Source organism: Setaria italica, chromosome II (genome assembly GCF_000263155.2).
Source record: "Setaria italica strain Yugu1 chromosome II, Setaria_italica_v2.0, whole genome shotgun sequence".
NCBI classification, from domain to species: domain Eukaryota; kingdom Viridiplantae; phylum Streptophyta; class Magnoliopsida; order Poales; family Poaceae; genus Setaria; species Setaria italica.
Genome location: NC_028451.1, coordinates 41,480,629 through 41,492,833, shown reverse-complemented (window position 1 = coordinate 41,492,833; position 12,205 = coordinate 41,480,629). Strand labels below are relative to the sequence as shown.

General features: G+C 53.9%; 3 protein-coding genes across 3 annotated transcripts; 2 read left to right on the top strand and 1 right to left on the bottom strand.

Annotated features, from left to right (window-relative positions):
* Positions 1-749: 749 nt before the first annotated feature.
* LOC101776145 (probable 5'-adenylylsulfate reductase 1, chloroplastic) lies at positions 750-4,194 on the top strand. The gene is made up of 5 exons (XM_004957765.3): positions 750-915; positions 1,169-1,457; positions 2,596-2,944; positions 3,054-3,191; positions 3,292-4,194. Exons 1-5 carry the CDS (start codon positions 858-860, stop codon positions 3,835-3,837), a joined length of 1,380 nt encoding a protein of 459 aa, XP_004957822.1. The 5' UTR covers positions 750-857; the 3' UTR covers positions 3,838-4,194.
* Positions 4,195-7,111: 2,917 nt separating this feature from the next.
* LOC101775747 (lon protease) lies at positions 7,112-8,427 on the top strand. Its single transcript, XM_004957763.3, has one exon. The coding sequence runs from the start codon at positions 7,254-7,256 to the stop codon at positions 8,118-8,120; it is 867 nt and encodes a 288-aa protein (XP_004957820.1). The 5' UTR covers positions 7,112-7,253; the 3' UTR covers positions 8,121-8,427.
* Positions 8,428-9,251: 824 nt separating this feature from the next.
* LOC101775339 (ribosomal RNA small subunit methyltransferase, mitochondrial) lies at positions 9,252-11,018 on the bottom strand. The gene is made up of 2 exons (XM_004957762.4): positions 10,363-11,018; positions 9,252-10,232 (listed from the first exon to the last, which is right to left on the bottom strand). Exons 1-2 carry the CDS (start codon positions 10,729-10,731, stop codon positions 9,519-9,521), a joined length of 1,083 nt encoding a protein of 360 aa, XP_004957819.1. The 5' UTR covers positions 10,732-11,018; the 3' UTR covers positions 9,252-9,518.
* Between the last annotated feature and the right edge of the window lie 1,187 nt (positions 11,019-12,205).

Below are 12,205 nucleotides of genomic sequence, written 5' to 3'. Positions count from 1 at the left end.
GCTTGAAGGGAATTTCAAATTTGGCACGAGTAATTGGAAATTCAAATACGTTTGAGATGGTGAGACTAACGTGTGAGGCTATGGAACATTTTGTCAGGGTGACCTGTGGGAGGGTGAAACTTAATGCTATCATGCAACACAATTGATTTTGGGAGATTTATAACGGGGCATCAACATCATGCGTTCTTACTCTTCATTTTTTTTTGTCTGATGAGCAAATTTTTGTTTTGGTATGATGAACCCAACACGATTGCAATTAACCCAAGATAAATGCCAACTAGCATGATGAGGATGAACAAGTATGTCGGTGTAGCACTGTTTTCATAGCAAAGATGCGATACGGTTATTAGCTGTTCAATCTAAAAACAAACCATCTGTTCTCTAATCAATCTAATGGCAAGAAATGAAATTCAGGTCTGCCAGTAAAACACTCGGTACAGGACCTATGGAGCACACGTGCCATCTGAGGTGGAGGGCTCTCGGCAGTAACGCACGCGAGGCAGCCACACACCGGTCCCACACGCCACGCCCACCTGCCGTGTGGCACCCACTCGGCACAGACCGGCGCTCTTCACGGCGGGGAGAAGTGACGCCACTGCTTTGATCGGCCAGGGACTCAGGGAGAGCCTCCCGTGAGGCCGGCCAACCAGGAGCCGCCACGTGTCCCGTGAGGCTGCCCCTCCCGGAACCCCGTCCAGGTGCGATGAACCCAGCCTCCCGCCCGAGCTATATGTAAGCCACCCTTCCGTTTCCACCCTCTGCGCCACAGAAAAAACGCAGGAGTCAAAAACACATTTGCTCCAGAGAAGAAATATTACCAGCTGCGAATTTTTTTCAAAGCCCCAAGAGAGCTTCCAATGGCTTCCGCCACCGCCTCCATCTCGTCGCACCCCGCCGCGCTCCGCGACGTCAAAGGTGAGGTTCAATTCCGTCGATTTTCAGAAGGTTTTCTCCTCCAATTTGATATGGTTTAGCCAGAATCTATCAGCTCCTGAGCTTGATGCGTCCGTATTCTCCTATTTGAATTTGATCTGAGATTCCGCGATCGGTTTGAGCATCCTGTGATATTTCTACATGCGAAATGCACGGCTTCGTGTCGGAATTCATCTGCATTTGGAGCGGCAGTTTGCAATTGCTCTAAAAATTGCTCTCCGTTTTGGCCGTGCAGCCGCGAGGATTGGCGCCGTGAGGCAGCAGGTGGCCGTGGCCCCGTCAGCGGCGGCGCGGGGCCAGCGCGCTCGGGCGGTGCGCCCGCTGCGCGCGGCGGAGCAGGGGAGGCAGCCGGTGTCGGCCTCCGCGGCGTCGGCGGCGCCGGTGGCGCCCGTGGCCGACGAGGCCGCGGCCCCCGCCGCGGTGGACTACGAGGCCCTGGCGCGTGAGCTGGAGGGCGCGTCGCCGCTGCAGGTCATGGATCGGGCGCTGGCCATGTTCGGATCCGAGATCGCCATCGCGTTCAGGTGAGCAGACCGTCCTCTCTCTCGTGCTCGTCCACGGGTTCGGATCCTCATGCCTCCTCCCGCGCGCCCGCTAGCCTCCGTTGCCGTTGGTTCTTGGTGGACTGGGTTTAGGCGCTGCGAGCTGCACCCGCTTTGCTCCCGGCATCGTGGTATCTTCCGAACGTGTGGCCGTGGAGATTCCTGGTATCCTCCACCATTTCGCTAGGCATTGGACTATGGGTCCCACCTGTCTGCCTCTAAAGCTTTAAGGGCATCTTATTATTGTTTTTCACACTATATAGATGATCATAGATTCGTGGCCAAAAGTTCTTATGGTCCTCAAATGCTCAAATCTAATCGGGTTTTGTAACGGTAATGGTAGCGAAGCCCGTTTGATGCACTGCGCATGCCAATGTATCTGGACGAGGGAGCCAAGCTTGCGAGGCGTCCAGGTTCACTGAACCTGGCGTCCAAGATTGTGCAACCGGAGCTAGAATCATGGCCCACCACCCACGCGCATCCGGACGAACCAAAGTTGTTTGACTCTCGGAAGAAACTAGAAAAGGCAACGGCGTCCAAATCCTACGTACTCCTTTCTCAAATTATTATTCATTTTATTTTTTTTAATTTTTCTGAATATATAGTTTTGTAATTGCACCTAGATATTTGTTTTAATTTTTTAATATATAGTTTTGTAATTGCACCCAGATATATATTATGTCTCGATACGCAGCAGCGAATATTAGATATATATTATGTCTCGATACGAAAAGCGAATATTTAGAAAAGCTAAAGGAATACTAATTTAGGACGGAGGGAGCAGCCCAATAGATTCCTTGTGGGGTTGGTTCTAACAAATCACTTCTTTTTTATAAAAGGATAAATTGCTTCCTTTCATAAAAGCTAGGGACAACACGCACAATGTATGCCGCTCTCTGTTCTAGTGCAGCTTCCAAGAGCAGAGGACAAAGTACAATACGCATGCTGATTGCTTAGCTCGTCGTGTAGGCAACAACCGCCCTGTTAGGATGCTGATCTTTCAGCCATGAGCTGACATGGATGTGTGTCCCGGACGTATCGATCGGATAGATAGCCTCACCACGATCACATCAATTCATCCCTGACGCCAATGGCTCTCTCGTCGTCTCGTGTCGTGCAGTGGCGCGGAGGACGTGGCGCTGATCGAGTACGCGAAGCTGACGGGGCGCCCCTTCCGGGTGTTCAGCCTGGACACGGGCCGCCTGAACCCGGAGACCTACCAGTTCTTCGACAAGGTGGAGAAGCACTACGGCATCCGCATCGAGTACATGTTCCCGGACGCCGGCGAGGTGCAGGAGCTGGTGCGGACCAAGGGCCTCTTCTCCTTCTACGAGGACGGCCACCAGGAGTGCTGCCGGGTGCGCAAGGTGCGGCCGCTGCGCAGGGCCCTCAAGGGCCTCAGGGCCTGGATCACCGGCCAGAGGAAGGATCAGTCCCCCGGCACCAGGGCAAGCATCCCCGTCGTTCAGGTATATATATGCCTCCTTGCATTCCGAATGCGGTATTTGAACAATTGAATCTTTGTTCATACGGAGGTCAGTTTTCTGATGCCTGATCGTGCAATTGGTGCCAATGCAGGTTGATCCTTCATTTGAAGGCCAGGATGGCGGAGCTGGTAGCTTGATCAAGTGGAACCCCGTGGCCAACGTCGACGGCAAGGACATCTGGACATTCCTGAGGACCATGGACGTCCCTGTCAACACCCTGCACGCTCAAGTAAGATCAGCTTCCATTATGTGTGTCATTGACACAATGCGCATCTTAAGATGTGCAAGTGACTGACAATCTCGAATTCTCGATCCAATGTGTTCTTCAGGGTTACGTGTCAATTGGTTGCGAGCCGTGCACCAGGCCGGTCCTGCCGGGGCAGCACGAGCGTGAAGGCCGGTGGTGGTGGGAGGACGCCAAGGCCAAGGAGTGCGGCCTTCACAAGGGCAACATCGAAAAGGACGGGCAGGCGGCGGCGCCCAAGTCCGCCAACGGCAACGGCTCGGCGGGCGCCCCGGACATCTTCGAGAGCCCCGCCGTGGTGTCCCTGACCCGGACCGGGATCGAGAACCTGCTGGGCCTGGAGAACCGCGCGGAGCCGTGGCTCGTGGTGCTGTACGCGCCGTGGTGCCCCTTCTGCCAGGCCATGGAGGCCTCCTACGTGGAGCTGGCGGAGAAGCTGGCGGATTCCGGTGTGAAGGTGGCCAGGTTCCGCGCCGACGGCGAGCAGAAGCCGTTCGCGCAGGCGGAGCTGCAGCTGCAGAGCTTCCCCACCGTGCTCCTGTTCCCGAGCCGCACCGCCAGGCCCATCAAGTACCCGTCCGAGAAGAGGGACGTCGACTCGCTCCTCGCCTTCGTCAACAGCCTCCGGTGAGAGGCCGCCAGGGAGCGAGAGTCATCGTTCTCTGTCTGTGTCTGTCCATGGTGGTGGTGTTGGCGATTGGTGTCGTTGGTCCGTCTAGCATTGTACTTAGAGAGGGAGGAGAGGTATCAGAGAGAGGGAATTGGGGACGATAGGAACAGAGGGAGGGGTTCAGAAATACTTCAGATGCAGATGATTGATGCATCTCTAGCTTTTGTCACTGCAAATGATTGCAGGTAAACCTGAAGGTCCGGTGGTGTAGGGCAAAAGGTCGAGGTTATTTATGTACTTATAGCTAGTGGGTGAGTTGGTGACAGAGGATTGTACGGGTAAAATCAAATAAGAAAAATCAGTTTTGGTAGTTCTTTATTGTTCATGCGTTAGAAACTTAGAATGACGAGCAGGTAGTTCAATCATAACTTCACAAAGTGTTCATAAAAAGTTTTTGTTTATTTAGATAGCATTGACAGAGCACCACTGAGCCTGATTCAGAGAGCACTGGGCTGCCAGGAGGTCTCATCCAAATCTAAATATATATTATCCAATTTTTATCCTCTCCATTCTCACCATGGATAATTAATTTTGTAGCAGATATTATGTATAGGCTGCCATTGGGAGGGTGTAGACAAGTTCACTCTTGTTCGTACCCAAATCCAAATATAGATTATCCAATTTTCACCCTCTCCATTCTCACCCATATCCATGGATAATTAATTTTATAGTAGATATTATGTATATCCAATTGATTAATCATATTCCCCTTATGTCCTACCCTCCCTAATTCTGATGGATAATTAATTTTATCACATCACCGCGCAGCCGCGCGCCACCTCCGACGCAAACACCCGGCAACCCAACCGCCGACCGCCGGCTCCTCGAGAACGTCCACCACCATCGACTTCTCTCCGTCCATCCCTGTGCATCCCGAAGCGGCGACGCCTGCACGCGGCGTCCCACGGCGTGCGTCTTGCTGTGCTCAGAGTCAGATCGAGCACACGCCGTGTTGTTGCTGCGCCAAGCGCCGGCGCACCCGGCGTTCCGGGAGCGGCGCCGCCGCCTGGGGCCATCGGGAGATGTCTGGTGCAGTGGAGCCGGCGCATCGAGCGAAGGCGCGGTCCTCTTCCTCGCTTCCCTCGCGGCGCTTCAGCGGGTGACGTTGGCGCTTCATTTACCGTCCACCCCCTGTGTAGCTCAGAGCCGTTCGATCCGTTTCCTGTGGTCGGGGTCGATCCGGGGAGATGCCGTAGAAGCACCTGGATGCCTCCTTCCTAAGAATGCGGCGCTCCATCTCGGCGTCCCGCCGCGCCGGTGTTGCCCCGCCTCCGCCGGCCTCGCCGCCGCCCTCTGGTGATCTCTTCAGCTTTCAAGCGCACGCGTCGGCATGGTATCGGCGGAAAGACTCTCTGTTCCCACAGCAAATCGGATGCTAGCTAGCTACTTCTCTCGCCGAGTCGCCGTCGTCGAGGGCAGGCCCCGGCCGCAACATCCGCTGGCTCCTTCAGCGCCACGCAATGGCGGCGCGCTGCGCACAGTGCACACGCTGTGGTTGCCGGCCGGGAGCGGCAACGCGAAGCATGGTGGCAGTGCTGCCGCGTCGGTCGTCGATTAAAGGCTGCGCTCCTCTCTTTGTCGCTTCTCACGCGGCGGCGCGACGCTCCGATGGTGGCGCTGGCCATGGCTAGGGGTGGACGGTATTTCATTTACCGTATACCCTTCTAGGTACCTGAGAGCCGTCCAATCAACATCCTGCGGTCGAGATTAAGCACTAGGGAACCGTTCGAAGCACTTGGATGCCTCTTCCGCAAGAGCCGAGCGGTCCAGCACTCCCGCCGCGCCGCTTCGCCTTCCCCGGCCTCGCCGCCGCCCTCCGGCGAGCTCCCGAGAACTGCGTGTGCACACACAATATCGCGTTGAGATGCTTCTCGTTTCCCCGTCCATGGACCATGGCCGATCCGACGCCTTGATTCGTTGCCATGAAGCGAAAGAACTAGACGTACAAGTACCTACCCTGCCCTCCTAGCAGGCCTCTGCTTCCGTGATTCGTCCTCACGTTCTTTCGCAACGGACCGGCCATCCAGGATCCTGTCTCTCTGAGTTTGTCATCAACGTCGAGGGCAGGGGAAGACTTTTTTTTGAAAGATCCGGCACCATCACCGGCAAGGGCAGGGGAAGACTCACCAGGCTTCGACATGCGTGGTCCGCTGCTGGGCCTGGCTGACTCTGCTTGGCATGTTTCCGACTTGCAATCTTCAATGACGCACGATTTATTTTCTCCAAAAAAAAGGTCCGAGTTCTTGTTCAAGAAGATCAAAACAACTTTGTTTCTGAAAGCTTCGTCCTGAACTTTTGTGTGGCTGCTCCTGCCTTGATGCATGCCTTACCGTTATATTAGTTTTAGTACCTGCTCTGAATAATCTCTGGTGTGCATCACTTGTGCCGCGTCATTATGTCGGCTTTGTTCTTTTGCTGCAGTGCTTGCTGCTATGTTGCAAAAGATCTGAAAATATATGAGGAAACTAGCAGCGTGCCTTTTACATTTATCAATATGAAGAATAACTTATGCTGAAGTTAATTGCAAGTGATACAGCAGACAACATTTTTAACAAAAAAAAATGGACGCAGTCCAGCATCCCTCTCACGCGTTCATGGATAAAATTGTATAACGTGTATAAAGTTCTGTCATTGCCCCCAGCCCCCCACCTTGGCAAATTGTAGATCAGCAAGTATCATCTGTTTCCAACAATATCATGTAGAATTATTGAATCTAGATTGTACAGCTTGCACTATTAACATGTGCTAGATCCCAATTGCGGTGTAAGAATACCATTTTCTTCATGTTACTTTATGGTCATGCCAGTTGATAGCTTTGCTTTTGTGAAAAAAGCATGCTCTTCTTATTCAAAGGCCTCAAAGGTCATTCTATTATCCCCATGTTCTCTCTTTCTAGTTTTTAGGTAACTCGATGCTCCTCATCTTTTTTGGTGTGATGCACTGGAAGAGCCCAATAAGACTATCGGGCCAGCCCAAAAGCACAACCTGTGCCAAACAGTCTCTCTCTTACCTCGCTCGGCCCAACCGCCGCTCTCCAATCAAGGCCCAGCCTAAGAGCCACCTTCACACTCATCCCAACGTGCATGCAGCATGTATTGAGGTGGTGAGGTGGATAAGCCCCCACGTGGTCTCCTCCACGCCATCTTATTTATCCCGTTCCCCTTCCTGCGGGCCCCACACCCTCTTCTTCCCCAATCCCCCCACAGCAACGGAGAGAAAAAAATAGAGAGAGAAATTAAATCACAGAGTTTCCCCTGGCCCTCATCGCCCAAAACCCCGAGAAATTCACCAACCAGAAAAGCGCCCCCAAATCCACACGAGCATTCCCCTACCTCGGCCGCCGGGGGAAGGGGGAAAACGGAAAAGATCCCGTCCCAATGGCTCTCCTCCCCCAAATCCTCCACTCCCCTCACCCCCGCCTCGCCGCCGCCGCCTCCCCCTCCCGCGCATTCCCTCGAGCGCCCCGCCTCCATGCCTCCGCCTCCCGCCGGGGCTCCGACCGCGGCCGCCTCGCCACGGCGGCGGGCGCGTCCGGGTCCGGGCCCGGGCCGTCGTCGCCGGAGCCGTACCCCCCTGAGTCCGACGACGGGCTGGTGGAGCTCCCGCTGTTCCCGCTCCCGCTCGTGCTCTTCCCGGACGCCACCCACGCGCTGCACATCTTCGAGCTCCGCTACCGCATCATGATGCACACGGTGCTGCAGACCGACCTCCGCTTCGGGGTCGTCTTCGCGGGCTCCGGCGGATCCGCCGCCGAGGTGGGGTGCGTCGGCGAGGTCGTCAAGCACGAGCGCCTCGCCGACGACCGCTTCTTCCTCATCTGCAAGGGCCAGCAGCGGTTCCGCGTCGCCCGCGTCGTGCGCACCAAGCCCTACCTCGTCGCCGCCGTGCAGTGGCTCGAGGACCGCCCGCCCGCCGAGGCCCCGGCACCCGCGGAGGATGCCGAGGCGCTCGCCGCCGACGTCGAGGCCCTCATGCGGGACGTCATACGAATCGCCAACCGACTCAACGGCAAGCCCGAGAAGGAGGTGGGCGACCTGCGCAGGGGCCTCTTCCCCACGCCCTTCTCCTTCTACGTCGGCAACACCTTCGAGGGCGCGCCCCGGGAGCAGCAGGCGCTGCTCGAGCTCGAGGACACCGCCGCAAGGCTGCGCAGGGAGCGGGACACGCTGCGCAACACCCTCAACTACCTCACCGCCGCCTCCGCCGTCAAGGACGCGTTCCCATCCTCGCCGTCGTCGGGGTGAGGTGAGGTCACGGATGGATGATGATAAGGAGTTTGTGGTGGAGGGTATAGGACTAAACTTTCTTATCACTCTTTTTTGCGCCCTTTTTCTTGGCTTTTCTCTTATATATTTTCCGTGGCTAGGTTTTACTCGCAAGTGGTTAGCATTTTAGCCTGTAAAATTGTATAATTTGTTGTGTCAACTCAAGAAAATGTGGAGCGGTGACGATGGTCCTTAATAAGGATAAGAATTTTGCTCTCAGAGATAAACTCTGATGCTTCCAGTGCTAAATTGGAGCTGAATTGAAGCTATTAGTTGCCATTGATAAGCTGTTGAATCCAGATTTGCAGCTGCTAGTGCAGTGCTCAATGGAACTTCATTGTCCAGGAAGATCAGATTTGCAAGTTAGTACGTGAGCTGAACTAGTTGTCCTGGTACCATGATAGTAATTGCCCTATATGTTTTCACTTTATATACTAGGAGAATGGTTCGGGATAGTTCAGTGAGGCTATTCATAATCAACTGTCATTATACGAAAGGCACGGTTGGGTGGAAGATTTAGCATATGAAAACATCGCAAGCTCTGAACATCTTTACCGTGTGAAAAACTCTTAGGTCTGATTTTCCGAAGCTTTGCCAAACATTGAAGTTATGTTGAGCTTCGATTGAGAAGTTGTACACACGAAATTCGTTATGTTATGACTTTGCAGCAATCTATGATTTGTCCACCCATCTATTAGGTTCACCGTATGCATGTACTATGATGAGTTGCTGAGAATATGAGATAATGGCATCAGAGGAGCTGAAAAAGGCCCCATCTTTATTTAAGATGTTCTCTGCAGCTGAAGCCTGAAAGCACTTCAACTTTGCATCACTTTTCTTCATTTTGGTGTTATATACTCCGGTGACAAAGGCTACGGTTTGAAGTGTTACATTACTTATCAATCTCTGTATTTTCATTACGCTTGAATTTTTGATTTCTTTGGGGCAATAGACTATTCTTTTGCATACAATTGGGTGTAAAAATTAATTTATTCTGGTGGAGCCTGGAATTGCTAATTCTATTCCTGATACCTGTAGTAATGGCCAACATATGTTATCTGCTAATATAGTCTCCAGCAAAAGCTTGTTGGAAGAGAACTTTCAGCTTCAGATATCACAAAAAATGCATGCCATCAACATCAAGCTGTCAAAGTTCACCTCAGCAAAGTGGAATACATTGAACAGGGTATGGATAAGGCTGGCACCAATAACTCAACACTGCGGGTATACATATGACTGAAGTAGCACTACGTCTACAATGACGTCGGCATGCTTGTAAGAACCAGCCATTGCAAGAGGCGTGGCATGGCCCCGGCGACACAAATCTCTGCGTGCCAGACCATATGTCGCAACGTGCAGAGGGACGCAGGTTGCGCTCTACCGGAACCGCACCCCACGCTCGTTGAACAGCAGGAGCAACCGCAGCAGTTCGTCGTTCGACAGCTTCGACGGCCTCTTGCTGGCGAGCTCCGCAGACTCCAACGCTCCGGCAATGCTCTCCTTGAACGCCGCGACCTCTTCCTCGCTGCAACCGGCCGCCACTCTGCTGCCGCCATCGTCTTCTTTTCCATAACCATCCTCATCAGTGTCGTCGTCAAGCGCGCCGAGGCTGATGCCACCGGCACCGCCGTCGCGTTCCTCCGCTCTCCGCGACCGGCCGAACAGCTCCATGACCATCCTCTTCTGCTTGAAGATGGCGCCGAGGGTCTTGTTCTTCTGCCCGAAGCACGCGCGCGTGAACGCCAGCCACTCGCCGAGGTCGACGCCGGGCGTGGCGGCCCTCGGCCGGATCTCGACGAGGGAGGAGTCCACCCGGGGCATGGGCACGAAGTCCCTCTTGCTTACGTCCATGAGCAGCCTCACGTCGGCGACGAGGCGCACGTTGGCGGCCAGGCGGTTGTACTCCCCGTCGCCCGGCGTGGCCGCAAGCCGCCGCGCGAACTCCTTCTGCAGCAGCAACGTCGCCGTCCGGAACCGGTAGGTGCCGAACAGCAGCTTGGCGATCAGCGGCGAGGAGATGCTGTAGGGGATGTTGGCCACGCAGACGTCGAACTCCGGGAACTCCACTTCCACGGCGTCGCCCGCGATCACCTGCGAATTGCAAACGGGAGGAAAGAAAAAGGAGGAGGAACAGCCGTCATCAGCTTGTCAGCACTCAGCACAGTGTTTCCTCTTATGAGGCATTTGGTCGAGCGGTAGGCGTGCGTGCGGACGGACGGACCGTGAGCTTGTCCGCGAGGCCGAGGGCGGCGGCGCGGGCGGTGACGGCCTCGACCATGCGCGGGTCGATCTCGACGGCGGCGACACGCGACGCGGGGGAGGCGAGGAGGCGCGCGGTGAGGTTCCCCGTGCCGGGGCCGACCTCGAGGACGGCGTCGCCCGGGCTGATCGCGGCGCGGCGGGCGATGGCGTCGAGGACGCGCGGGTTGGTGAGCAGGTGCTGCCCGCGCGGCTTGTGGAGACGGAACCGCCCGTCCCACGCCTCCGACGCCGCCGCCCCCGCCCCCGCCTCAGGCGAGGAGGAGGTGGTGTAGAAGGAGGCTTGGCGGACGGCGCGCCGGGCCCATAGAGCGGAGACGGCTCGCTTCATGCGTCAGCTCAAACTCAAAAGCCAGCCGCAGCGGGAAGGGAACTGCTCTGCTGTTTAGTTTGTGGTTTGCTTTTGCGGCCGCGGATGGCAGATTGGTCGTAGTCGTAGGCTCGTAGCCGAACAAGGTGAAGGAGCTCGTCCGATTATCCTCTGGCTGGCACCGGTACTCGGCACAAACACTGATGGTTTCGGATTGCCGATGTCGCATCCATAACAATATATACTCCCTCCATACTGGTATTAGAAATCGTTTAAGACATGATTGTGCTTACCAAGAGTAATTAGTTAAGGGGAAGTTTTCCTTCTTTGTCCTTATTAAATAGCGCTGCGAGTGTCCCTTATACAACAATTCTTCATAGACCAAGTGGTGAGCACTCCTATTCCCGAGGCTGGTGGTCAAGTGTTTGCACCCCCAGTGACATACTATTTTTTTGACGTGGATTTTGCATAGCGGCGCTGGAGCCCAAGCGGAGGGGCAGCAGCGTCAAATTTTGCCTAACCACGCCAGAACGACTTCTTTTACTCGTTTCCATCCAAACGCCAGAACGACTCCTAATACCAGTATGGAGGGAGTACGTGTGGACGTGGATTTTGCATAGCGGCGCTGGAGCCCAAGCAGAGGGGCAGCAGCGTCAAATTTTGACTAACCACGCCAGAACGACTTCTTTTACTCGTTTCCATCCAAACGCCAGAACGACTCCTAATATCAATATGGAGGGAGTATATGAATAAGAGGGCCTGATTTGGATTATGAAGCAACCCATCAGCAAAGCTAACCTATACCATTTACATATAATGAAAAAGTGGTTTCCAATTATTAGTATGGCTATGATTTGATATGGGAATGCAATTACACGAATATTACACAATTCAAAAAAAAACTACTCAAAACTAATATACATGATCACAAGAATATGTACTCTTATCAGTAAGATGCATTTATATTTTTTCCCTCCTAATGGTTGTCATTACATGCAACAATAATTAAGGCGTAAATGTTCACCCTGTAGCTACAGGTCTACAATTCAGTTTGACTACCTAATGCTTAAATCTTAAGTTGTGTGCGTATCTACATTTCAAAACTTGCATAACATATATGTACATAACTACATGAAGAAAAATTCAGACAAAAACATGGAGGCAGGTATGAAAAGAAAGAAAGCTTCACATACATCAAAGAGCAAGATTTCTAAGGGTGCGTTTGGTTTTGGGACGACGTGGGTTGGGTCGGAGCCAACCCACAAGTGGGTTGGAGTGAACCCAGCTCGTGTTTGGATGAAAAAGATGAAGAGGGATGGATTGAACCCAGTCTTTAGTTTGGTTGAGAAGGTTGGGAGGGTTGGGATGATGTCCTTTTAACACTATTAGTTGTGGGCCCCACTTATCAGTCACGGGGCCCACCTGTCAGCCTCTCTCCTCCCTTCCATCTTCCTTCCTCCTCTCTCCTCCCCGGCTCCTCCCCGGCCACCGGCGC